Source organism: Squalius cephalus (genome assembly GCF_949319135.1).
Source record: "Squalius cephalus genome assembly, chromosome: 5".
Lineage (NCBI taxonomy): Eukaryota > Metazoa > Chordata > Actinopteri > Cypriniformes > Leuciscidae > Squalius > Squalius cephalus.
Window position 1 is genome coordinate 45,333,613 of NC_137126.1, and position 24,454 is coordinate 45,358,066.

The 24,454-nt window shown below is 38.2% G+C and overlaps 2 protein-coding genes across 2 annotated transcripts in view; one reads left to right on the forward strand and one right to left on the reverse strand.

Moving 5' to 3' along the window:
* spef2 (sperm flagellar 2) overlaps window positions 1-681 on the forward strand; it is a 26,618-nt gene extending 25,937 nt beyond the window's left edge. Inside the window, exon 36 of the mRNA XM_079872519.1 lies at window positions 169-681. Within this exon, the coding sequence (XP_079728645.1) occupies window positions 169-252 (84 nt within the window). The 3' untranslated portion in view covers window positions 253-681. The remainder of the gene's footprint in view (window positions 1-168) is intronic.
* Window positions 42-24,454, reverse strand: part of LOC307159234 (serine protease FAM111A-like) — a 55,513-nt gene continuing 31,100 nt past the window's right edge. Inside the window, exons 2-6 of the mRNA XM_079872480.1 lie at window positions 22,116-22,278; window positions 21,454-21,532; window positions 21,304-21,366; window positions 2,897-2,959; window positions 42-2,783 (exon numbers count right to left, since the gene is read on the reverse strand). Of these exons, the coding sequence (XP_079728606.1) occupies window positions 1,029-2,783; window positions 2,897-2,959; window positions 21,304-21,366; window positions 21,454-21,513 (1,941 nt within the window). The 5' untranslated portion in view covers window positions 21,514-21,532; window positions 22,116-22,278 and the 3' untranslated portion in view covers window positions 42-1,028. The remainder of the gene's footprint in view (window positions 2,784-2,896; window positions 2,960-21,303; window positions 21,367-21,453; window positions 21,533-22,115; window positions 22,279-24,454) is intronic.

The window sequence follows — 24,454 nt, forward strand, 5'->3', positions numbered from 1 at the left end:
AAACTTCCTGTTTCAATAGGAAAAACACAGGACAGAAAAATGCACTCGTCAATCCTTTTGATGGGATATTTATTGTAATTGATTATGTGAAATACAAATGAAAAACAAGCTTGTATTTACACTAAAACAAAAGTGTTTTTATTAATTGATTATATGTCGTCTTTATAGGACATTCACAGAATTTTCCAGACACAGCAAACTGAAGATTCTCAACATGATCAACACTCAATAACAACACACACCAACACATGAATCACACAAGGTATATGCTAATGCTAAATTCATCATGAAAGCATGAAAACCAGTGATCTGCTGAAATTACCCTTTAATAAACACTAAATGTTTCTAAATGTATTTACTGTAGTGAAGATACACATTTAATTTTAGCTGTGTATTCTTGTCTCGTATTACAGTGAATAATTTGGTGTATTTGTGTGATTCAGAGATGATGTGGATACTTGAACATGATTGCTTACAACAAAAGCAAAATATTCAGATAAATCAATGTAAAATCAGCATAAAACCTCAACAAAAATGTAAAGTAAAAACATCTAAAAAATAGATATAAAGAATACATGAGTGAGAGATTTTGTTAAATGAATATGTTAATGAATGTATATGAAAATACAGATGTATGAATACCAATGTAAAGAAAATACAATAAAGAATGAACTGCGAATGAACAATAAAGAAATAACTGTATCCTTAGTTTCTGCCAAATGAATAATGTTCACTGTTCTGCAGTCTTTGCACAAGTCAGACCCACAAACACCCACAGGTGAGATACACGACTTTACACGTCAAAAATAATGAAAACAGAGTGTAACTTCTACTGTTGAGCACACAAGCATATCTAAAAAAAATATGAAAAGTGAAACCCTATAATGATAGTGAAAAATCTTTTATCCAAATATTTTATGTCTCTCAGAATGGAAGACTTCAAAAAAATCAGCATAGACGTGTGGACAGATTCATTCAAGACTCTTCAGGTCTGATTCTGTTGATCTGCAGCCGCAGACACATTGCTTTTATTGCAATTGTTTATCTATCATATTAACAATCTCATGCAAACCTTTTATCTTAGCCTGTGCTCTGATGTTTTCCAGGATGGGCTGCATGGTAAAGCCGTATTCCATAACGCTCCAAGTTTTAGTTTCTTCTTCTTTGTACTTATAGCCACCAGTGTGCACACCAATCAGATTGCAGTCTACATCAAAAACTGGAGAGCCAGAAGATCCATGAAAGAAACAAGAATCATAAGTCATCTTGTTTTCATATGCTGAAAAGTCCCACTTCTCTTCCAAAGACTTTTGTTTCATAACATGAAATAAGTTCTCATTCTCAGATACGTGTTTATCTGCAGCCTTCAGTCGATTCTCACTCTCAATGATGATGCAGGGGTCCATTTTCTTGACCCCTTCTCCTGGATGTCCCACAATGCAGATCTGACCTCTTTTAGGAGGGTTTGGACTGTAACAACTGAGCAATTTAGGATACTCAGTTTCATTAACAAGTGATGAATCCAAATCCAAATCCAATTCGAGAAGAGCATAGTCAAGATGCCTATCACTGTCATCCTTCCCATAAAAGTAAGTTATGAGTTGTTTAACTGGTATGCGCTTGATCTGTGAATCCTTGTCTTCATAATCAAATACAGCTGTGTACTGTGCAAAGTTGACTGTCGTAAGGTCAGTAAATATACCAATAACATGAGCAATAGTGAGGATGAATCTGTCAAAGAGTAAGAAGCCAGTTCCTACGGCTTCCCCCCCGACTCGAATCTGACACACAGAGTTAGAGAGTTTCATGAAATCTCTCACTTTCTTCGCCTCCAAGAAATTTTCAACACTTTTTTGATATTCTTCTCTGAAGAACTTCTGGACCTCAGACTTGTTCTTTAGGTTCTCTCGCTGCTTTAACGTCTCCAGTAAATCTTTAAACTGATCACGCAGAGTTTTCAGAGTCTCTTCAGATTTGTCTATGGGTTTAACTACATACCGCTTGGTTGAAGGATTGGTCAACTTTGTTGTGTTTCCATCCTGTTGTTTTTCTTGCTCAGTGTTGATGGGATTCTGGCTTGGCCCGGCATTTTCTGCTGCATCAGCATCTGAAGCTTCATTAGGCTCAGTTTTGACACAAGTCGTATCCTCCTGACTCTCTGGCTGATTGTTGTCACTGATAACAACTACCTGGAAAGCCTTTCTGTCAAGATCGTCTACAGGTGATGAAAATTCATGTTTTATCTCTGTACCAGACTCAGAAAGTCCACAGTGTTTCTTGAAAATGACATCATTGAATCGTCCATCACGTTTAAGAGCAGTTTCGACTTCCTCTCCTTTGAATGCAAACACACAAACATAACGAACACTTTCCCTCAAAGCTTTGCTCTTCAGTAAACGTTTAACTGTTGGCCCTCCTTCTTTTTCAACCAAAAAGGTGACTAATGTTTCAGGTTTACCTCTTTTACTGAGGAGTGACGAATCTGCAGTGGTTTGTTGATTTGTAGAACTATTTCTATCCTTTTGGATGAAGTTTATGTCTAAGATCTCATCTTCTTCAATAAGACAGCAGGGGAAATCCGTCTTCACAGCAGCTTTAAGAAATTTTCTAGTGGATCTTTGAATGAGTATTTCTTTCTGTATGTTCTTCTTTTTGTCTTTTTCATCCCTGAAAATGTCGCTTGTATTAAGAGCCTCAAGCACAGTCATGGAAGTTGTACACGCAACTGAATACGGCTCTGCGTTTAAACAAAACTGGAAAGTGTGTTTTTTCTCTTCAGCTTCCTGTTAAAATGAGAAAGAAAAATATTTATATACACAAACATTCAAGTGAATTCCACTGAAGAAATGTTTGTAATAAATGATTAATTATGCATGTGTTAGAGAAAGTGATCTACCAGCTGCAGATCTTTTGAGGGTCCCTCTTCAACTTCTTTCTTAAATGAATGAGCCATAGTTTTCTGGGAAAATGTCCACAACAGTGAAGTTAATGCATTGTCTACATCTTTCTACCATAATTTAAATCATGAAAAAGACAGGTAAACGCACTGTTACAGATCTATCACAGCACCAAATATAATGCCGCAAAGCAAAAAAAAATATTTTCACCCTGAGAGGAAAACACATCTACCTCGAGAAAATACAGTATACAAAACACTCAAAACATCTGCTGTAATAAGTCAAAATCAGTGATATTTTATTACAGTTCAAACAGAATTATAATCTGTGTGATTGGAAGTTTAAAAAAAAAAAAAAATTCTTGCAGTATTGAGTTTGTAAGTGGTCAGACACACAGTCCTTATGAATATTAACAAACTCCCCATCGTCAGTATCTCTGAATGGGAACAACAAATCCTTATCAATGCCCATCATTTATTTTGGTGATCTATGAGTCCATATGAATATTCCTCCACACAGTCCACTTGTAACACAATACACAGTTGTCGTTCTTCATGTATATTCCTGATTGTCCTCAATTATCTGTACTGGTATCTGTAAGAGTTATCTTATTGTGAGTACTTTGGCTTCTTCAGGTGTTCCATTTAGCTGTATCATCACCTTGCAATTCCTTGTCCATGTAGCTTGTATCTTGTTCCGTTTCCTCAGAATGCATGCGGATCTAGCAATATCAGCATTCTTCTTTGTAAGATGTTCACTCAGATACACCGCTGTGCCCTTCAACTTCTTAGCTTGCCTCAGTAACTCGGTTTTGTGTTTCCGATTCACAAACCAAACAACTATGGCAGGCTTTGCTCCGCTGTTACTTCGGGGAAGGGTATGACAGGCCACAACATTATTGCTCTGAATGTTCATATTCTTACTTTCAAAGAACTTTATTACTTGTTTATTTCTTCAGTGGCATTTTGCGTGTCTCATTTTCGAGTAATTAAACAATATCTACAATATAAACAATATTTAGCTTAGTTTAATTATTGTCTCTTTCTTGTTCTTTCTGAAGTAACTGCACGCCACAGGGTGTCACCATCTTGAATTTCCACCATCTTCATGATGGTAGACCATGTAGGAAAACAAATCATGGCCGTATTCCAGGATGACAATGTCAAGATACATCAGGCTCAAATAGTGAAAGAATGGTTGGGAGGGAGCATGAAGAATCATTTTCACACATGACCTTAAATTCATTGAAAGTGAATTCATTGAAGGTGGCCTAGGCCCACCCAATTTGCAACAGGCCCACCCAAAACTTTTCTTCTTAAAAAAAAAAAAAAAACTTTTAATATATTCTAATTTTTAAAAAGCTGGTTATGTCTATTTTGATGTTTCTGCGCAAGTTCAGCAGACAGTGGTTCGGGTTTGTTCTGATCAGAGCATGTGAGTGGAGAGCGCATTTCTGGATATTCCGCTTCGCTCGCTCATTCCGCTAGCCTGGTTCTACCAGACAGTACATTTCATTTGTACAGAGAGTCTGGCCTCTCTCCATTGACAAGCGTTAACTTCCTTGTAGGCGGGTACTCTGTTGAAGTTTAAAACTATTGGATCTGCCCAGAGTCACTCTGGATCTGCCATAACCAATCGCTAACCTTTGGTCGTGACGTAACCCTACAACTCAAACTAACGCACGACATCAACGTCATCGTTCTCAGCCACTCCCTCTGTTCGCTGATTGGGCCGCCAAAAATTTGGCCGGAGAAAACCAAAGAATACACCACAATCCCAGACGTAGTACTGAAGGGAAATAAAATTGAGCGGAAGTACGCAGGAGGGCGGAGCCAGGCTATCATTCCGCAGGGTCGCTCGCTCAACCCAGAATGGCCTGCTGCCTGGTTCGAAAATATGTGGAATAAGGGCTGCATCCGACTTTTTTTTTTTTTCTAGTCGACTAGTAGTTGTTCATTTAAAGCTAGGGTAGGTAAGATTTTTCTAAAAAAAAAACATTCCAAATTTGTCTAAACTGTCTTTATATACCAATACATAATTAAAATGTAAGTACTCTGAAAAAGAAAGTATAAAAATCGAGTGTCTGTAGACCTCTCACGACTGTTGTAAACACAGCTCATTATTTCCATTCACTCCACCCCCTCACTTCTGGGCTCCTTCCAAAGCCACGCCCCCAAAACACATGAACGCGCGACGCCAAACGCTCAGGCTCAGCTGGAAGACGCATTTATTTACCTGAGACGAGTGGAGAGGAGCGCTCAGCGCAGTGCATGCAGTGACATCATGTCAGAATCACATGTAATAAAATACCTAACTTTATCACTATGAATATAAACAAATATGATGGCTTTTAGTACTCACTATCAAGCTAGCATATCGATACTGGTAAAGTTTAAAATATATTTTGTTTGATTCGGTAACAAGCTATATTTAGGCTATAGGTAACGAGCTATATTTATAAGGCAAAGCTAGGTTGCATTGATACACGTTTTTCCATTACCATCAGTTAAACTGTGATGAAGGTGAATTTCGTGTAAGAGTCATAACATATACGGTGTTTTGCATGTAAGAGTTTCCATGATGAAAACATTGTTGACTCTGATGAGGATTAACGTTACACTCCGGTGACAAGTACCGCATCGTCGGTTCGAGGACAGGTCCACTCCGGGGTCGAGGGCGAAGCAGAGGAGGTCGTTCAAGAGTGCGGGCAGGGTCCGAGGAAGTAGTTTAGCAAAGTAGCAAAGCTGGCATTGGTACTTTTTGCTGCATTTTCTCAGCCATTGTGCCGCAAACTCCTGCTTACTCGGTGTAGTGAGCTGAATATTTCCGGGAACGGTGACATGTGATGATGAGTGCACGCAGGGCTGTGCACGCAGTGGTGCTCGGGCACGAGACATGAAGGCATCTGATTGGTTCTTTACATTCGCACCGAATGGCAGTGATTGGTCAGAGTTTTTACTGTCCTACAGCTGCTACAGAGGTCAGATTTTTTTCATTCCTTTTTCTGAACACATAATGTATTGACTACTATCAGAATGGAAGGACCATTTCACCCAGTATAAAAAAAAATGTTTCTGAACAGGATTACCTACCCTACCTTTAAGCCATTACTGGACAAATCGCCCATTTATATTAATTTAATTACTTAAATAGGCTAAATAGCCTACAGGATAATGAGCGTTTACGTAATATAGCCGCACTCAAGCGCACGACCGCACACATAAAGCTTGCCACAAAGAACCGGTAAAAGTAATGATTATGAATGTGTCTAAAATAGCAAGGAGACATTTAATTGTTTATTAATAAACTGGTGTTTTCTGTGTCGCTGCAAAGATGAAGTTGACGATGCGGACTCGCCATGAACGCCAGAGAGAAATGCACATTTCATATGAATTACATAATCAGAGAGTAGCCTATTTCTTTTGATTTTCGTTTAAAAGTAGACATTTCAAGCTTTCTGTAATAGATAGCCTATATTTCTCAAATCTGTGAGGCACAAGCTGAGTTTCGGCGCCCTCCAGTTCACGTGCAATTCAAGTGATCGTGCCGGCGCCTTATTACATTGTCTGCTATATATTTACTTCTTATTTATTAAATACAGGCAATTGGTTGATAAAACATTGATCAAAATTAAGATACAATTTATACAAAACGAAAATCTTTTAAAAAGACTCTTTCTACAAAACTCAATGAAGTGGTCAAAATCATGTTTTTGCGCATCTCATGATGTATCATATCTTTCTCATGCTGCATGCTCACTTTCAAAATCAACATTGATTAAATTAAAAAACATAATGAAGTCACATATTTTCCAACCCAGCTCTGGATAAATTTAATAATTACAGGCTGTCAATGTCTGAGCACGGCTCTGTCATCCATCAACTCAACAACATAGATGGTAGACAGGGTGAAATCATAGAGATGAATCGGGAGCACATCAAAGTAATTCTGGAGGTTCTGATCACTTGTGCCATACAAGAAGTAGGCTACCCCTGCGTGGCAACCAGGAGAATGATGAGGTCAAAAACGCAGGTAATTTCCTGGAATTTTATAGCCTTCATGTGCGGCAGCGAACGTCATGCCCGTTTCCTTAACGCGCAAAGAGAGATGCGGCCCGATCAGAGGTCATTGGAATTGGAGCGAGGGTGTGACACCAGGTGGGATTCAAGATCGGCTGCAGTGACAAAAGTTTTCATTCTGTATGATGTTATCGTGGAGGTGCTGGCACAGTATGCGGAAGAGGGGGGACAGTGTGAGATTGAGGCACAGTCACTCCTTCAGCAGATCGGAACAAAGAAAGTTCATATTCCTCCTTGTACTTTTCAAACAGTTGTTCAGTAAATCAGATTTCACGTCTAAAAGCCTCCAGTCCATCGACACATCAGTGACAGACACGGTTGATTTGATCGAGAACCTCAAACAAGAACTGACAGACATTCGCTCCGGTGACTGTGCGTTCTCAAATATGTTGGCAACAACAAATAAGATGATGGAGGATCATGATGTCGAGAACTGGGATGTACCCAGTTTGCCCTGCTCAAGAAAGCTCCCAGGCCGATTTGAGGGAAGTATTGTCACATGCACGTTGGGGAAATCGACAAGGGTGAGGAGTGACAGTGACCTGCGCAACATTTCCAACACACTAATAGACTGCCAGCTTAATGAACTGAACACTCGATTCCAGTGACACCTATGGCCTCATGGCATCTGCGGCAATCCTGATGTCCCCTAGCCTTGATATAGGGCTGAAACGATTAGTCGACATTGTCGACAACGTCGACAATAAAAAATTGTCGACAAATGTGACCCTGGATCACAAAACCAGTCACAAGTCGCACGGGTATATTTGTGGCAATAGCCAACAATACATTGTATGGGTCAAAATTATGGATTTTTCTTTTATGCAAAAAAGCATTAGGATATTAAGTAAAGATCATGTTCCATGAAGATATTTTGTAAATTTCCTACCGTAAATGTATAAAACATTTATTTCTGTGAGTGAATGCAGCACAATCGTGAACATAAATGGACAAATTTAAAGGAGATTTTCTCAATGTTTAGATTTTTTTGCACCCTCAGATTCCAGATTTTCAAATAGTTGTATCTCGGCCAAATATTGTCATATCCTAACAAACCATACATCAATGGAAAGCTTATTTATTCATCTTTCAGATGATGTATAAATCTCAATTTCAGAAAATGGACTCATGTGACTGGTTTTGTGGTCCAGGGTCACAAATATCTTTGTTGTCGAGTAGTCGTTTGATCTCACGTGACCTAATGTAAGGGCCTGCAATATCGCGATTTGACCGCTACGACGCTGTAGCGCTAGAGTGTAATGCAGCCGTTACAAATGCTATTGCGGTAGAAGAAAACACAGCGCGAATTATGACGGAGTGCAAGCGAATCCGAACTAGCAAGGTGTGTGAAAGTTTCACAAAACTTCAAACCATGAATGCTGTCGTGTGCAATACATGCAAGGCGGAACTTGCTTTTCACGGGAGCACAACATGCATGTTAAAGCACTTAAAGAGGAAACACCCCAGCACAAGACGAGCCGGTGAGAGGTGAATGTTCTCCAGCTGGAGCTAAATAACTAGCAGTAAATCTCTTTATTAGAGAATGCAATACTACTAATAATAGCAATAATATTAACAATAATAATATAATTACAGTAATGTGATGATTTATTTTTGCATAGAATAAAGCTTGATCGAGCTTAGTAGTCAGGGCTGTTTTTATTATTAGGTATTACAGTCTTATCACTTGCCTGTATTTTGTTCCATCATGAAGACTTGCAAAAGGAAATGTTATGAAGAATATCATGTCAGTTAATTTTTTATACTGTAAATTAAAAGGTGAATGAGAATGTCTCTGTCAGCTCAATTGTCATGTCAATTTATTTTATTTTATTCTTATAATAATTGTTTGCAGTTTAAGTTTGTCTGTAATGCAGCTGATTATTTTTTTGTTTATTTTTTTCTATTGAAAGAGAACAGAATATTTAACCAATGCTTAGAGCATTTGTGTGTGATTTGAGTTGGACAGAAATCTGAAAACTTAAAGAGAATGACCTGTTTAGTTGACTCAAAGATCATTAAAAAAAAACATTTCAAAAGCTGAAGTGATTTTCTTTTTTTATATATTATAGTTAGAATATGTATAACTCAGTGTTTTAACTAATTGAAAAAGCTGAATAATCGTTCGAATCTTACTGATTAGTCGGCAAAATAATCGATGATTAGTCGATTAATCGTTCTAATAATCGTTAGATTAATCGATTATCAAAATAATAGTTTGTTGCAGCCCTACCTTGATACAAATGACACCACCTTGGCCACTATAGCGAACTCTCTCAATGATACAGGGAAGCGCTTCCACGTAACCATATCATAGTCGGAGCTCGTGCTTGTTTGTGCAACTCAAAAGTCTTGTTGAAGTGATGGACATATGCAATGAGGACGTTTTCCCGAATATCAATGCTTTCTTAAAAGCTCTGATTACACTGCCAATGACATCCTATACAGTTGAACGCATCTTTTCCAGTGTCAACCGGATTAAAACACCAAATAGGAGCTCCATGCTTACTTCTCACCTTATGTCCCTCTGTCTGTTGACATTTGAGAGAGAGCTTACAGTAACTCTCGACTTCGATGAAATAATTGACATTTTCAAGAGCAAATCCCCCGACTGCTCCTGTAATTTCGGAGAGATAGGAAGCATGCCTTTTCCTACTGCTCTGTTAAACGATTTGATTTGCAATGAATGAATATTCTTCTCATACTCTCTCTTCTTCCCTTACCTATCTATTTTCATGTTTGGCAATCTTTTAAGCCTGTCTCTTGGTGCAAAAATATTAGTGTCTTTTAGCCTACTCAGTTGTTAATTTTTTTTTTAGCCTGATAAGTTAATGGCTTCTGAAATATTTTTTTTGTTGTTTTGTTGCAATGCAGATAACTTTGTTGATATTGTGATGCTTGATCCGACATGCATTAAAGGGCTGTTAATCTTCGTGGATGACCGTGAATTGGCGGTAGCCTATATTGTATTAGTTATTATCTCGAAGTAGCCTTTAGGTTACATTTTAATGCATCTTCTCTGTATAATAAGTCAGTCTGTTGTAAATGACATCGAAAAATAAATAAATGGACAGATGACGTTGTCAATGAACAAGTTCTGTGGCTGAGTGTTAATTGAAACTGTCGGGCAGTGTTGTTGATCTGTAATGTATTGTTGAAAACTTAAAACAATTAAGAAGAATTGTGAAATATTCGGCCTCATGTTATATGAGCAGAACTAAACTATGTTTTGGGGAAATATTAGATTCCTGACCACTTTTACAGTCTAAATATAGGCTATTATAGTTTAGATTATTTTTTATAATATCCCATGAGTCCTAATAAATGCAATTTCAACTATTTCTGAAGTGCTTCTTTTAAAGAACACCGCTTTCTCACATAATGCAGTGAAACAGCCCCTTGATTCTCGAGCCATCAGTATCAACCAATTCAGCAGCATCGCCACGGACAGCACCTGGTACACGATCCCAGTCGAGAAATAAGTGTCTTATCTAGCGAAACGTTTCTAAAAAAAATATATATACTTTTTAACCACAAATGCTCGTTGTGTACCATCTCTGAGATGTGCCACGCATTGCGTCATCACCTAAGTTATTTGTCTGTGTACTCCGGTTCAAAAAGGTAGGGAAGAGCGAAAAATCTCATTTTCTCCTCCAACTTCAAAATCGTCCGACATCTTTGTTTTAATTTATTATTATTATTATTATTTTTATTTTTTCCGTGACCTATCCAACGTGATGACGTAATACGTGGCACATCTCAGAGATGGTACATGACGGGTATTTTTGGTTAAAAAGTGTATATATATATACACCGCGAAGCGGAGGGGTCTTGAATCAGCCTGAAGGGGTTGTATTCGCTATAACAACCGCCTCGCTCTACATTATCCCACTTATTACATGGCTACCCACCAAATAAATCAATAATTTGACACAAAATTGCGCTACGAAGACTCTTAAGGTATAATTTAACTAAAGTTATTACATGGCTTTAGCCTAGAAATCTAGACGCACCCTAGCGGCAGCAAAATGTATTTTGCAGCCAGGGTAGTCTAGCAACTCTCCATTGACTTTCGAGCTGCAAAAACCTAAATTGGGTCAGGCCAATCATGTCGTGTATAGAGTAGGCGGGGCGGGCTTAACATAATGAGACAGAGTTGCGATGGTTCCCTGCTACTTGAAAACAAGGAAGAGCTGCTGCTGGAGAACAGTCTTTCGAATCGGCTTTGGCCGCGACTCTGGAGGACTTGGAGTTAAGTTTTTCTTTGAGAAAAGAGCAAAGAAAGGCACTTAAGTCATTCTTAAAAAGGAAAGGAAGGAAGATGTGTTCGTAGTTTTGCCAGCCAGATATGGCAAAAGTTGAATCTATCAACAAGCTCCGCTGTTGGGAAAACGCTCTGGTTGGTTGAAGCGCTGTCCTATTGCGTGCAGAGGGACTTTGAAAGACAGCCGTTTATCCCGCCCCTCGGTTGAGCCGTGTCTATGGTGAGTTGCCAGACCTAACATCTTGATGTAGGTCTGGCTTGCCAGGCTAACATGGCTTGGTTGAATTCCAATGTAGAATGCGGTCTGTTATTTCTTGATAACAGACCGCTGCGAAGTATAACACACTGTTGCCATGAAAAACAGAGCGTTGCTATGGATTCTAACCGTAGAGACGGAACGGACTATTTTCTTTAGCGGAAGCAATACAATCATTTTTAAATCAATATTTTGTGTCAAATTATTGATTTATTTGGTGGGCACTGGGCAGCCATGTAATAAGCTTTGCGTCTGGGTTGTATTCTCTATAACAACCGTTATATAACATTATAAAAACATGATTACTTACTTAAGTTATACCTTTAGAGTCTTCGTAGCACGCTAAGAGACAACGTTATCGGGAAACGCAGCCCAGGTATGATGCGTAAAGCCTTGTTTATACTTTCGCCTGGCCCCGCAGTGCGAGTCTCCGCAGACTGCGCGCGCACCTCCCCAAACGGAGGAGGCATTTATACTTGACGCGCTCGCCGCTGTACTAATCTTTGAAAGGATAGGGGGCGACTCCAGTAATTGTCCTCTAACCATCAGGAATCAGCGGTGAGAAGAAGAAAGCTACACACGCGACAATAGCCGTTTCTCAATACCAAGAACGCAAAGTTCGGACTTGAGTCCTTGGCAGTTCGGACTTGACAAGTTCGACTCAGGAGAACGAACTCCCGAGGACGGGAGGGCGCAAGTCCGATAATTCTGAAATGGAACAGCGGTGTACTTGATAGCGTCACTCAGCTCGCTCTGGCTACTCCAGTTATCTCTTTATGTATATCTAGGCTACAAATAAAACAAAATAAGTTATAAACCACCACTCTGCCTCTTTTCATTTTCATTAAAAAAAATCTTAAACATAATGGCCACAAAAATGTGGTTCAGGCAACGCAATTGATTATCTTCACTGCTTATTTATAACAACACGAAATATAAAACACAACCCTGACTCTTTTTGTTTTCATTTTAAAAATATGATAAATAAAACACATTATAATATTGATCATTAAAACTAACTGTAAGAAAGGTCACGCAGATGACTGTATAGTCGTGTATGCGCACTTCTGACGCATATTGATGTGCTCTAACGCACCCTTGAGCGCACGCAATGAGTAGCGCTCTGCTTCTGCGCAGATTCACGGACGATTCTGAAGCAGATGTGTGACAGGACGACGCGGCTGAGATTATTCCCCGTTTGGAGAGTGTTTAGATAATATTGTGTGCGTCACTGCTGAATAGTAAGTGTTTTGTCTTCATCTGCTATTTAGTGATTAAGATAATCGTGTTTGTGTGTTATATTTTGATATTTATCACTAATGTCTGACTGACGCGATGCTAGTTATGGTACTAATCACCTCGTTTATTGTCATTACTCTCCATGTATATTTACGTTATGCATTCAGTGCAGATATTATTAATCTATATTGTGGATTATATTGTTTTATACTTTGAATCCTTTCAGTAGTTATTTTCAATATAATCTGTTACATGTTTTATTGTTACTCACGTTTCTGTACACGTGACACCACCTAGCGGCGATTCGTATGCATCTGACTGTTAATGGTAATTGCATCGGTTACTGTTTTAGTATTGAATGTATGGATAGTTATTCATATGCTGTTATTCATATGTTATTTGTTTCCATTTAGAACCACACATACACTCATCTAAATGCATTATGGAAGACTGTATGCCCATGTCTACTGCAACAGTTTATTAAACACCAATCGTTCAGATCTTGGTCTGGTTTATGTGTTCTGACCGACACCCGAGAGTGATTACCACACTAAAGTAGTTCCAGCAATAGTATAAAATACAGTCCTTATAAGTCTCCCCAACAACTAACATTTAGCAAAAAGAGACAGGGTTGTGTCATTTTATTGTATTATATATGTACATACAGTGAAGAGAATGTAGGCAATATATATAATAAAATATTTTATGTTTTAAATATATAAAATAAAATGACATAACCTTTTTTGTAAATGTCAGTTTTAATGATCAATAATAGCCATTATAAAGTATAAGGGACTGTTCGTTTTTTATTTAAGGGGCCACCGGAGGAGTTTTGAGATCTGTTGTCAAAAAAGACATGACCCTCCCTTCGCCAGCAATACATTTTTCTATGACCCTCCAAAATGATTGTGAAAAAAGGCATGACCCTCCCCGATAATTTATTGATTAGCCTACTTCTGTACTGGTTTGCGCTTGGCAAAGATGTTCAGATAGCCATTGTTTTTGTTTTGTTTTTTTTAAACCATAAACTCTTGCTTTCTCATCTTACTAGGGCTGTAACGATAGACCAAACCTACGATTCGGTTCGTATCACGATTTTTGATTTTAGAAAAAAACATGTTTTCGGTGCTGATGCGGTGTGACTCGTTCAACATGTGGGTGGCGCTGCCAACAAAGCATCGAAGCTGTCACAAAGAACCGGCAAAAGTAATGATTATTAATATGTCAAATATAGCAAGGAGACATTTTAATTGTTTATTAATAAACAAGTGTTTTCTGTGTAGACTGCAAAGATGAAGTTGACGATGCGTCGCGATCTTCTCAGAACGCGCCAGAGAGAAATGCACATTTCATAAGCAGCAGTATGTTTTCCTTCGTTTTGAATTGTTCTGTTTAAAAGTAGACATTTCAAGCTTTCTATATATTTCTCAGGTCTGTGAGGCAAGTAGCATACCTTACGCTGAGTTTCGGTTCATTTATGAGACAAGAGTCCAGTTCACTCGCCCGCGCCTCCGTGTCATGATTATCTATTTTCTACTATATTTACTTCTTATTTATTAAATCCAGATGAAACATTGATTAAAATTAAGATACAGTTAATAAAAAAACGAAATTCACTTTAAAGAAAGGCTTTGTGCTTTCTGTTTGAGGTCTCTGTGAAATTTTTAAAGTCGCTTTCAGAGCAGTCATGCCCGTAATGGAGAACTGTCACGCCCGTAACATGGTTTTTTTTTTTTTTTTTCACATAAATGCGAACACGAAAAATAAAATAAAAATAATATTTTATGTTCTGTGGAGGCCGATCTTTATTCATCCGGTGGGTATATATCTTTTGGTTTGCACAGATTACTAAAAAATATTTTGACACCTAAAAGTTAAAGATTTTTTGTCACGTCACATGTGTATTTCCCTCATATTATAAAATGCATGTGTATACTGATATTTTTCTAATGTCTTGACTCCTTTCAGACGTTTCAAAATATTGGTATTAAATGCATTTTCTGAGAATTTATATTTCAAGTTTTGACTGCAAATGTCACGTCCATAACACTGGAAGCGCCCAATTTTAACGAATTTATCCTCAACTAGTTTTTGTGGTGTAGGTCTACGTATTTTATTATGTTAACTTAAAGGTCCCGTTATATGCCCCTTTTCACAAGATGTAAAATAAGTCTCTGATGTCCCCAGAGTGTGTATGTGAAGTTTGAGCTCAAAATACCCAACAGATCATTTTTTACAGCATGTTTAAATTGACATTTGTTGGGGCTCAGAAAAACGAGCCGTTTCAGTGTGTGCCCTTTAAATGCAAATGAGCTGCTGCTGGACTGCACAGGGGGCGGAGCTTCATGAGCTCGCGCTCAGTCTCTCAGGACAAATTCATCTCACGGAATGATGATAATATCAGAAACTCTCAGTAACGGCGTTCATTTCTAGTCGGACAATAATGCCTACAGAGTCAGAGTGCTGTATAGAGATGAAACAGGTATGGTTTAGTAGTTTAATTACGGTTATTATAACGTATTTGTCATCTGCTTGTAGGCTATGTATCCATTATTTATTAATAGCCTACAAGTCTGCTGTCTGAATGATGATCAAACATATACTGATGAGTTTAATAAAGTTTATTGTACATCACACAAAAGATGAAGCGTCAGTTTTACTTCAGAAAATCACCGTAAGAGCTAAGTAAACACAGTAGCCTAAGTTATAAGAAGTGCGCAAGTAGCCAGTAGAGTTGAGAGAGCATTCCTGTGGGCGGAGGTTAGTCAAGAAACTGTTCTAGTGACATCATTAAAGCAGGATGTAGAGGGGTGTAGTCCAATCGAGCCGTTTTTTGTAGTCAACTTCTGTTAAATAAAATATCTCGCTTGGCATTGAACTTTGAGCTTTAGAATTTTACAGATATTATTTATGCTCTAACAGCAACATTACACACTAACTAAAGTTTGAAACATGGGATCACACAGAACGGGACCTTTAAATAATACTAATAGTAATTTAAATATGTGGTAGCCCTACATCTTACACATCGTGGAAACAAAATAAGAATGGAAACTAAAATATGGTAGTATCCCGCTACAGCGCACATTCTATCAGCAGTTCTGGCGCCTCAGTCCCAATACTGTAAAACTCGACGTACATTCACATCACATGTTAATGCAGCGGTAGAGTTACACTCACAGGACACTGTGCACTTATTCGCAATCACAAAAGTTCATTATTTGCTCGTGCTTTAAAGCTTTGCCGGGTAAACATTTCTTTTGCATTCTGTTCTGACATGATGCACTTTTTCTAAACGCGAACTGAAGTGCACACTGTCAAACAGCGCCAAACTGGATTTTTGTTGGGTCAGACCCATCTGATATCGAAGGGGGGCTGATAACGCGAGATCAACATGGAGCTAAATGGAAAAAAATAGCACCAAACAAGCCACTTTGAAGTGTTGCTGTTTTCATGAATATAAAAGTTGGGTGACCCTCCCCCTAGACTAAAAAAAGTTGGATGACCCTCCCCTCAACAAAGAATAAAAAGACATGACCCTCCCCTATTTTCCTCCGGTGGACCCTTCCATAAATACCGAACGGTCCCTAAGTAGCCTAAAGGGTATAAGAAGCTATACAATAATAAAGCAAACGATTCAGTCAAACATAAGTCAGCTTTCTAGGCTACAATTTTAAAGTTAAATAGACTAAATAAAGCTATGAAACTTCACTTTGCCCTCAGCTTAACGTTTTGCCAGGGAACAAATTATAGATTAATGAGACAAATAAAATAAATAAATAAATAAATCGTCCGTTAGATATACACAAGACGATTTATATCTCATGTTAAACCACTAGACTAGAGACATCCGAGCCAGCGGCAAACGTCAGCAGCACCAGCCGAGGAAAGGCTGTTCTCGGCGGGGTACATGAGCCCCGAGCGTCCGATTGCCTGGTTCTCACAACTCCGAAAACGTCAGATCAAATTTTCAAATAGGCGCTATCTTTATAAATAAACCAAAGATTTGGGCTTTAAAAAACTACATTCTCGCCTGAAATACTCTTAAAACTACATTTCGTGACACAATTACAGCAGTATTTTTAAATTACGCGGGGTTTTGGGTTTCTCCTCTGCTATTGACGCTTGCTGGTTGGTGATGTGAGATGCATTCTGGGATACCTGGCTGTCTCAAGTCCGCACAAGCAGAGCCCGTCTACGGAGAGCCTTGGCACTTCCTATTAGCCCCATTGTATCAATCTTGGTTGCAGTTCCATTAGAATTCCACTGGAGGTGATTGAGGGCGAGTGCAGACTGAATGGGAGTCTATGGGGCTAGACGGCTAAATTTGTCTCTTTCACCCGATTGCCGTTGAGAAATCTCAGATTTTATTGTAGGTTTTGCAAGTTCAACATGGGTTATAGGTCGAAAATTGAATGAACGAGTACTTATGTCCTTTCGATTTCTTACAGGTTGAGTTGTTGTTGCCCATAACACGCTAGCATTCTGCTAATGAACGCTGATTGGTCAGTGAAGGACTGATTACGACCAGAGATACCGCTTGATGGCATCGTGGCATCCGAAGCGGGACCAGAAACCAACAAAACAAAAACTCTTCTAGCACGTGTGTTTCCCTGTGTCAGCTGTGTTGTCGATGCCTCGAGAGAAAAGAAAGTGCAGAGCGCGAAAGCACCAAAGTGACTGAAGGATTGCCGTTAAGCAGTATCTCTGGTCGTACGATGTGTATGACGTCATTGACATTTTAAAAGACTTTTTAAAGCAAATAAGTGACTCTAAAAAATCTAACACCCAGCAATGTGTAATTTCTTTGCATCTCCTTTCGAATACAACATTCAAATTACTAGACAAAAAATTATATCCTGAGAAAAGTGGATTTTGAGGGGTATAGCGCCATAGACCTCCATTCAATCTGCACTCGCCTGCGAGCGCCCCCGCATGGACAGAGACGTGTTACTGCAGCCAGTCCAGAAACCGGAAGTAAGCAGAGAGTGCCAATTGACCGTTCGCAAAGACCCGCCCCCCTTAGTTACTGTCGCTATGTCCGACAAGCTACGCCGTTCTCACACCACACCATGTTCTCACGCAGTGAAAAATACATCGTGGAGCAGAGAGGAGACTGACAACAAGCTGACAGACAGGACAGACCAGGTTACTTTTCGGTTACGTTTGATTTAAACATATTAAACAAAGTCTCACCTTTCAAATTTGGTCATTTTTTAAAAGAAATTTAAACAATAAATACCGTTTTGTGGCTCTTTAATGTGTCGTGAGTGACAGATCGCTCTAGAGCATCAGTTAAAGCTGCTCGTATACCTATCATCTCTTCCTTCTAGTTAATTTATAGCCTCAAATAAACATGAACAAACATAAGAAGGAATGTTGTTTTAACCACGGAAAGGCGTCAGTACACTCCGTTTTTCAAGTTCAAATCCTCCCATGTTAATCTACTAACTCTCATCCTGACTGCTTTGTCGGACAAAATGGCGGATCGCGAAGTATGATTGGTCAGATCACCTGTCAATCAAGCTCCCTGCGAAGGGTCAATTCTCTTCCTATTAGACATTCTCTGGCACAAGTCACCTCTCGATGCATCCTCGGTGAAAGGGGCGGATCAAGAACACATCCGGGGATTTGAACTGGACTTGGCTAGATGTGAACTTTGTATAGGGGTTATGCGCAACATACTTCCGGGTTCTACAAAACAGATATAACTACTTCCGGTCGTCAGCTACTGAGGTATAGAGCTGGTAAGTCCCGCCCATCCGTAAAACCCCAAGTGGACCTCTAGGTTGAAAAATCGTCAATGCAAGTGAATGGGAGAAAATAATTATTTTCTGGTCATAGTTATATAAAAAATTCACAGACAACATATGTTCACATTCATGGCACAATTCAAACGGGACCAGAAAATAATTATTTTCTCCCATTCACTTGCATTGACGATTTTTCAACCTAGAGGTCCAGTGGGGTTAGCGGAAGGGGCGGGACTTACCAGCTCTATACACAGCGTAGGAATGGCGACCTTTTATAGCCGGTGTTTACAGGAGCTACCCATTCTATCCATTTCAGATATACATCGTATTGCCAAACGGACTTCCAGAGCCCCGAGTACTCCGTTAGATAAAGGATTTAAGTTTTATGCCTACTCTTTTATTCATGATTATGAAGGTAAGTTAGTATATGTAGCTTTTGCTAATGGCACCCGATGTAGAGTTAGCTAACTATCATTAAGTTAGTTTAGACTTGTATGCTATCATAGTAGTTTAACCTTTTATATTTGCTAGCAGACGATTAAAACAATCAAATGAAGACTGCATTTTATTTTTTTATTAAAAAAAAGTCTGATACTTCAGCATTCGTGACATTTTAATTAAAACAGAAATAAGAATTGTATTCTAAAAAAGCGAAAAATAAGTTACCTCAGAGATCACCTACCGCTGCAGATGCGTACGGTAGTGCTAACCGGAAATGCTTATACCTGTTTTCCGGTTCGAACGTTCGGCGTTCCGCATAACCCCTATTGGAACAGTACTTGGGCAGCGACTGATGACGTTTCACAAGTCCACAAGAACACAAGTACAGACAAGAACGCATATTGAGAAACGGCTAATGTTTATTTTAGTACACCGCCACCTATAGAGCATCACAGTCCCGCCCACAGCCGGTGCCGGAAGTAAAAATTCAATACAATTTCTCCATTGACAGTTGGGGTATAAGCCATAAAAACGTAACCATACATGGTAGACTTAAAACCAGCTACGGCTGTACTAAGCGATTGTATATGCTCATATAACCGCCAAAAGTTAATGGGGCACTAACCTTGTTTTGAGATAAATGCCTTTTATTTGCGATGTCTTGGAGAAGTACTTCATTACCCACAATCCTAAACAATCCCACAATCCCACAGTGATGCATCTGATTGGTGAAGCTCGTGTAAACCCCGCGAAAGTTCGTGAAGACTCAAGATAAATAGAAAAAAAAAAAAACCTGTTGCGTTTTTTTGCACGGTATCACTGATGTGACATTTGAACCGAGGAGTCTTCATATATGGTATGAGTCATATCAAGCATTTCATGATGCCACTGTCAAAACAATATTTAGCTTAGGCATACCCAGAGCCATAGAGAGCTCTTCATGCATTTACTGAACATTTGTGTAATAATTCATGGCAAGTTAATAAACTGAATATGATGCACTTTCTGGTTTGCTGACCTTCACTTTTTAATTTTCACTTGTTGTTATTAAGAAAATACATTAAATGTTATTAAAATTAAGGATGAACTATAACTTCATGAATAAAATGAGCATGGACCACAAGTGGGAAATTGTTGAGGCATTTGTCAGCAACCTGCCCGTGGGCCGCTGAAACTGATGAGCAGAACGCCGCGCGGACTGCCAGATCTGCACCCGTGAGCCGCGGACCGCCAGCCATGCTTTCCAGTCTATTTACACAATTACTACTGAAAGAACTGCTATAAACGGCACAAGAAAAAGTTCGCGTGGCTGTCGTCAGATTTTAAAGTCGCTCTAAAGGCTCTTTCGCGGTTGTGGCTTCAGTCGACTTCAGTGAGGCGCGGTGGTTTATGGGATGAGTAGTTCCTTCGCTCGGAAATGAAAATATGTACACAGTCTTGTACCTTTGACTTTTTTTGGATTTTCTCGCCGTTTTTTCACTCGAAATGATATGTTGTATGCCTATGAGTTCAGCCGTAGCTGGTTATCCTCAGACATGCTCTAAAACTCTTTAGATACGGATTTTCGAAAACGTCAATGGGAAAAATGAATGGGAAATTTACTTCCGGCACCGAAGCGCTCTCGGGCTGTGGGCGGGACTGTGATGCTCTATACCACACTACAAAAAGAATCGTGTAAAACCCAGTAAACCCTGAGATTATTACTCGTGACAATAAAACAAAATATATGGATATGAGAATGAATTTTGTGAACATTTTTATTAAACATGGACCTTTATGTTCATTAAAAATACGTTTTATGCTATTGTATGCTCGTATTTCAAATGTAAGAAACTAATTTAGACGTGCAAGGATGAATCTTAATGGAGATTCCAAAGCGCTCTTCTTTGGTCAGAACCATGGAGAGCAATCGCGGATAGGTCCGTCCTATGCACCGAAACTTTTTACAATGCAGCAAAATATTTAAAGAGCATCAAGCTATTAAAATCTATATTATGTATACGCACAGATAATATAACAGTATATTAGTCAGTATATTGATTTAAACAGTAATTGGATAACGTTTTTAATTTAACGTTTTTAATTTAAGGCCCACCAACAATTGGTCTGGCCCATCCAAAACTGGAATCCTGACACCGTGCCTGATCCCAACTCAGTGTCATTGCCACTGCTCTAGAGAATGTTTTCTTTGTTTGTGGCTTTGAGAAATGGCTTTGTGGCTACAGAGTAATAATTATTATTATTTATTTTTTTAGTATAATTGGTCATCTTATATTGGAATGTTGATAATGATGATAACCTTCTGTTACAAATAGCTTTTTGTTCTGGCCTAAAGCACCATAAAACAAACAAGCAACAAATATCATTTCCTTACCTGAACACTGGCACTAGCTTGTGTCGTCTCCCCAGATTCATTGTCTCTGGCAGTCTGCTTTTTCTGAAAGAGACAAAAACATTTCCATTACAACTAAGTCTAAACCCAACGCAGTGTCTAAACAGAGAGAATGAGAAGGATAACAGTCACCTGTCCTACAGGACTCTGGTCGGTCTGCTTCAGTTTTTTGTTGGGTGGTTCTTTAGGCATGGTTTTGGCTGTTCTGAGTCTTTGAACAGAACAAATGATAAAGAGCTGAGAAATATGTTCAACTTGCATAACTTGGTTCTTTTAACAATGTAACCTTAAAACGAGTGATAGTCACTATTATTCTTAAATTAGTACTACCTTAAAACAGTCTTGTGATAACCTTCTGCTAACATTAATTGTTTCTGTCAACTCATTTATCTTTTATTTTTGCTTTGGTGAGGCTTAAAAGTAATTTTGTGACAAAAACATACAACGATCGATCGATAGAAACGTTACGGTAATAATTTAATATTATGTTTGGAAAAGGTTTAGGCCTACCTTGTTTATTATTGCACAATTAAATTAGTCTGAAGCATAAATGTGTTAGTACGTAGTAAGTTATTTCTTTCTACGCCCGGTAAACGGAATCGAAACTCACTGAAGACCTGCGAATGTGCCTGGATGATGGCGCACAAGATGAATTTACTATCAAAGCCAAGCATTTTTACGTAGAAAAGAAGAAATTATTAGCTACATTTAGTAGCCAGAGACATAGTTATATTCCAAATAATTATATCCATCACTTTTCCGTTTAAAATGTAAATCAGGAAAACGTAGCCTACCTTGTCCAAGTTAAAAGAGTGTCTGCATGGTTTACTTCCGTCCGGGTGTCTGATATCAGTTGTACGTGCTCCTCCTTCCACGCCCAGTAGGCTCCAGGTAATCGGAAGTATTAGAAATTATGATGAAACACTCTTTACATGCACAATGTGGCAGGGATGGGCGCTGAAGAGATCATGATCATAAGTAGGCTAATATTAGTGATTCAAATAATAGATAAACGAATGTATAAATTCAGATAAAAAATATAAATATAATTAGAAATAGATATAATTTAATAAATAGATAATAAATATCATTTATTTAGACATAATTATTACAGTTACAAAGTTAAATAATACAATCTTTATTTAAAATCTTAAATAAGGCTTAAATAAATAAAGCCATGAAATAAGGAAATAATGCAGGCCTATTATTATACATTTTGTCACATGTTATTTATTTATTTTTTGACTTCTTAAAGGTTCTTTATTCTGTAGGAGTGAAAATATGGCCAATGTATTTCATCACGTGTGATTAAAATATTTATATTTATTAAATATTTAGAATTAAAAATGACTTTGTACTGTTTTTCAAATATATATATATATAATTAATATTATTTACAGTAAGATAAGTAGTTGGCATCCATGCAGTAAGTTATCTATGAGTGTTTGTATTTATCATCTGTTTTCAGCCCATATGTTTCTGGATCAGTTTAATTGGCTGGTTGGTGATTTTATGTTTTGTCCTTTTGAGAGGCTGGCACAGTCATGTGTTTGTGATCAGATTTTAATTTATCAACAGTTAATGCTTTGAGTGATGAGAGCTCTATGTCTGTTATCACAGTGTGGTTTTCTACTCTTTTTGGCTAATATAATTCCTCTGCCATAGAACAGAACAGAATGAAATAATAAAATTATGCATGTCAATAGATACAACCATACATTTTAAGAATCCACAAATTCAGTGGAAGTTAGCACCAAGTTCCAACCCTGATCAAACACACCTGTTAGATCATTTTTATTTAATTGTCTACACTGTGCCTTACAGTGCACTGGGAGAACCAAATAAGAGACACGAGACCAGATTGCTGCTCGGTTGATTCTCAGTTTCATACAGTCGGACAGAGGATATGTAGAGCTAATTACAATTGCTGCATTCACCTCCATCAATAAAGTTGGACCTGTGTCAATACACACGTTACCCTGTTTTCTGCTTGCGGCAAATTTGCATTCAGGAAGTCGTAGACAGCTCACACTCACAGTATTCAAACTCAAACAGGGTGATAGAGAGCCCAAAAATATTTTATAACACCTGAACCATCTAACCAAGGTAGATTATTTGAAAATTACAGGCAGGTGTGCTGGATCAGGTTTGGCACTGAACTCTGTGATCACACATTTAATTCACACATGATTAAAACAATGTATTTTGAAATATTAAGGAAATTTTTATTGGCAATTTGTATTTAAGTGGAAATTTATTGTCTACGCACTGGTTCAGAGGAGATGCAATTGTACTCATATGTCATATGTCAATCTATTGGGGATGTAGTTTTTACAATAAATCCACGCAGTATTGTGGGCTTTTTTTCTTAATTAATTAGTAGCAATGAAATAGTCCACTGATAAATTACTTTCATACCGTAGGATATTTTAATTTGAGATATTGAGGAAACGCAAACAAACAAGACAAATAAAAAAAGAAAGAAAATTAAACATCTGGTATACAAATGTGTGTCATCCCAAAAAATTACGAATCATCCTTTAAAATAGCACTGTGCAGTTATTTAATAGTATTTATAATATTAATATTAAGACATTTATAATAACATAATTAAAAAAGTTTAACAGCATTCATGTACTATGCATTCAGAGTCAGACAACATTCACTGTTCGATCAATTAATCTGTATCTTTATCGAAACTAGTAGAAGGTGAATATAGTATAGTAGGTGAAAACAGTGTCTGAATCCGAAATCGCCCCCTATGTATATCCTCAAATAGGGCGTTATAGGACAGCAATTTGTAGTGGTGTCCAAATTAACCATAGTGGACATTATTGAGTGCACTTCCCACAATCCCACATTGCACTGCAACAACGAGTGTACAACCGATGAATGCTCAACAAATGCTCAGGCTGTCCGAATTCACTCACTCCTTTTCGTTTACTCCTTCAAGTGAACCGTATTAGTGGACTAACGTAGGGAATAGTGAATGAGACAAAACTAGTATGTCCTATTCACAGAGAGAAGGCAAAAAGTACCCAGATGACCTACTACTTTCAGTGAGATTCTGAAATGTGCATATGATGGACACTTTACTATCCCATGAGGCCACGGGAGAGGATTTGTGAATGGC